A 3,292-nucleotide genomic window follows, 5' to 3' on the forward strand; every position below is an offset into this window, starting at 1 on the left:
CTTTGTTGTTTTTTATTTAAATAAAATATAATATGAAGAGTATTTAAAAAAGTAGAATTGTAGTTATTTATTTCAAATGAACATAAAATATTTTTTAATAATAATAAATAACATTCTTCAAATTGATAACTAATTATTATGTTTAAATACTTTTAAACAACTAACAATTAAAACCAAATATCGAATATTAGACAAAATAAATTACTTATCAATTGAAATATAAATGATAGAAAATACAATTTGTAAATTCACAATGAAGAAGAATGTTTTGAAAGAAAATAATAACGTAAAATCAGAAATTAAAGAAACAAAATAATAATGAGAAAGTGATAAATAAGAGATATTTATTATTGATACGCTCATATTACAAGATACAGAAAGAATGAAAAGAATGTATCTAAATAAATAATTGAATATATTAAAAAAGAACAAAAATAAATTCAAATAATTAATATTGTTTTGAATTTCAATCAAGAATTTACATAAAATAATATAATAATGGATAAGATAATATTGCATATTTTTCCAATATTAGACATTCAGAGACATGTTTATATCGCATTGATTATATGCTATTATTCTATTCATAAAGAAGTTCATGAAGAAAAGAATAAAAGAAGATAAATATCAACAAAAATTGATGGAAATTTTTAATGGAATAACTGGAAAATAATAAATTTCCAATGCAATTTAATGAATCAAAAAGTTCATCTTGTTATAATAACACATAAACAGAAAATGAAATTGTAAGAGTGTTGACAATGATAATATTATTAACATCAATTAATGTAGAATAAATGAAAAAGAGAAAATGATTATCATAGTATTACTGAAGAAAGAGATAAAAGAACAAAACATTAAACAAGAAAAGCATACCTAAATAAATAAAAATAATAAAATTACAAAGAATTAAAAGAATAAATACATAGAAGAAATCAACTATTGTGATTTGGAAATTGAAAGAAGTGAAATTAAATAAAAAGAACACAAAATTACCAAGTTATTTATGTTTGTAAAAGAAGAGATTGAATTTGTTGACTATGAATAACTAGAAAATAACATGTCAGAAATATTCATCATAAAAAAAGAAATAATTGAAAAGATAATATGGATGTATAATGATTGAATATCATTAGAAAGATGATATGATTCTATTTCTATTGTATGTTTGATGAAGCAATTCAAAAAAACATTAAATAAATTAAATGAATTTTTATTTAAATTTATTTTAAATAATTTATTATAAAACATGATAAATTATATTTTAAATAAACAATGATTTAAACAAAATGAATAATTAATGAAATAATTAATAAATGAAACATTAGTTTTAAATAATATGTTATTCAATGAAATATTAATTATTTATGATTATTCATATTTCATTTTATTTGATTTAAATTCTTATTATTATTTACACTCATTTCATTAGTTTATTAATATTTAATATTTATTAATTTGAAAATATACAAAAGAGTCATTCTTTTATATTTATTTTAATTATTCATGTTCTATTAATTTTGAATATTTCATCTGTCTTTTTATTCATCATTTCATTTTATGTTTTTGATAATTCTCTTCTTCATATTCACACAAAATATTGGTATTCTAAAGTTCATTGTAATTGAATATAGATGAATTTCATTGACTTTGAATAGTTGAAGTGATTTTATAATAAATTGATTCAATGAATTGATCTCGATTGAATATCCTTTGATAATACATATTCTGATACTTTCACCTTGTTAGGTTATTTTGTATGGTTTTAAAATTCTCACTTGATAAATGTTAATTCATTTAGATATTCTGATGTAAATTCCATTTAACGAGAAAGATCAAATAATTAACTTATTAATCACAAGAATGAATAACTAAAGATAACAGCAAATCAACAAAATACAGTTTAGTTTATTAGTTGTTTGTTTTCTTTTTATTATTATTTTTTTAATAATGAAAATGAAAGAATAATAAGTTTATTCTTAATCTTAATTGATGAAATTATGTAATTGATTTATTTTTATGTTTATTTTATTTGATTATCTTCAGACCCTTTTCCAATGCAGGAAATATAACAAATGTTATTTCAATGGATATTGTATAAATCATTTGTGTATTGTAAAGAAAAGCAGACAAGAGATAAATACACATGTCATTCAATAAAAGAATGAATGTCAATAACAATGAATGGCATAATAATAATAAAAGTAAATGATATTACCAAGGAAAAATGAATTAGAAAGAGAAAGACACAAAGAAAAACAAATAAGAAACAAGATAAATACAATAATAATAAAGATTATACAAATAACAAATATAAATGAATAACAATAAATGATATAGAAAAGAAGAATAAAAAGAATAACAAGTGAATGGAATAAAGGAGAATATTCAGAAATACTCAAGAAGTAAGAAAGTAAAAGTAAAAGATGGAATGATATTCAACAAGAAGTATATTCAATCAAAATGAAAAGATAATTGAAAGAATTAAAGAAGAAATTAAAGAAAACAAAAGACATTGAAGAAAAGACATTAAAACAAATGAAAAAGGAATTAAAAACAAAACACAAATAAAGAAATGAATGAAATATGTAAAATTACAAGAATAATAAATAACAAACAAAATACAATGAAAATACAAGAAGAAATAAAGAAGAAGATAAAGATAACGAAAAAATACTTGCACTGAAAAATCAAATTAATGAATTAGAAGAAAAACTTAAAAAGACAATAAACAATAAAATAGAAAAATAAAGAATAGTCAAATTACCAATTCTTAACATTTTCGATTGATTTGTGTGCAGCTTCAACAACTTTGTCTGAGGTAATACCAAACTTCTCATACAACTTATTGATTGGTGCTGATGCTCCAAATGAATGCATTCCAACAGCAACACCACAATCTCCAATAAACTTCTCCCATCCCATAGTTGATGATGCTTCGACTGATACTCGAGCATGAATCTTTCTTGGAAGAACTGACTCTCTATATTCATCACTTTGTTGACTGAATAATTCCCATGATGGAAGTGAAACAACTCTAACTCCAAGTCCTTCCTTATGAAGTTTCTCTGCTGCATTAATAGCAATATCTACTTCTGTTCCTGTAGCCATAAGAATGACTTCTGGTGTTCCATAATCTCTTAAAACATATCCTCCTTTTCTTACATTTTCTGATGATGCAAAAACAGTTCTATCAATAATCTTACTATTTTGTCTTGCCATAATCAAAAGAGTTGGTCCATTAGTTCTTTCAATAGCTATCTTCCATGCTACACGTGTTTCATTTGCATCT

The 3,292-nt window shown here is 21.7% G+C and overlaps 1 protein-coding gene across 1 annotated transcript in view, besides 1 other annotated feature; it reads right to left on the reverse strand.

Moving 5' to 3' along the window:
* The first annotated feature begins 2,044 nt into the window (after positions 1-2,044).
* Positions 2,045-2,748: a repeat region.
* Positions 2,749-2,763: 15 nt separating this feature from the next.
* EHI_177870 (transketolase, putative) overlaps positions 2,764-3,292 on the reverse strand; it is a gene marked incomplete at both ends in the record, with an annotated part of 2,031 nt that continues 1,502 nt past the window's right edge. The window contains one exon of the mRNA XM_001913809.1: positions 2,764-3,292. This exon is cut by the window's right edge and continues 1,502 nt beyond it. Within this exon, the coding sequence (XP_001913844.1) occupies positions 2,764-3,292 (529 nt within the window).

The sequence above is a fragment of the Entamoeba histolytica genome, genomic scaffold, assembly GCF_000208925.1.
Source record: "Entamoeba histolytica HM-1:IMSS scf_1104750518987 genomic scaffold, whole genome shotgun sequence".
Classification (NCBI taxonomy): domain Eukaryota; phylum Evosea; order Mastigamoebida; family Endamoebidae; genus Entamoeba; species Entamoeba histolytica.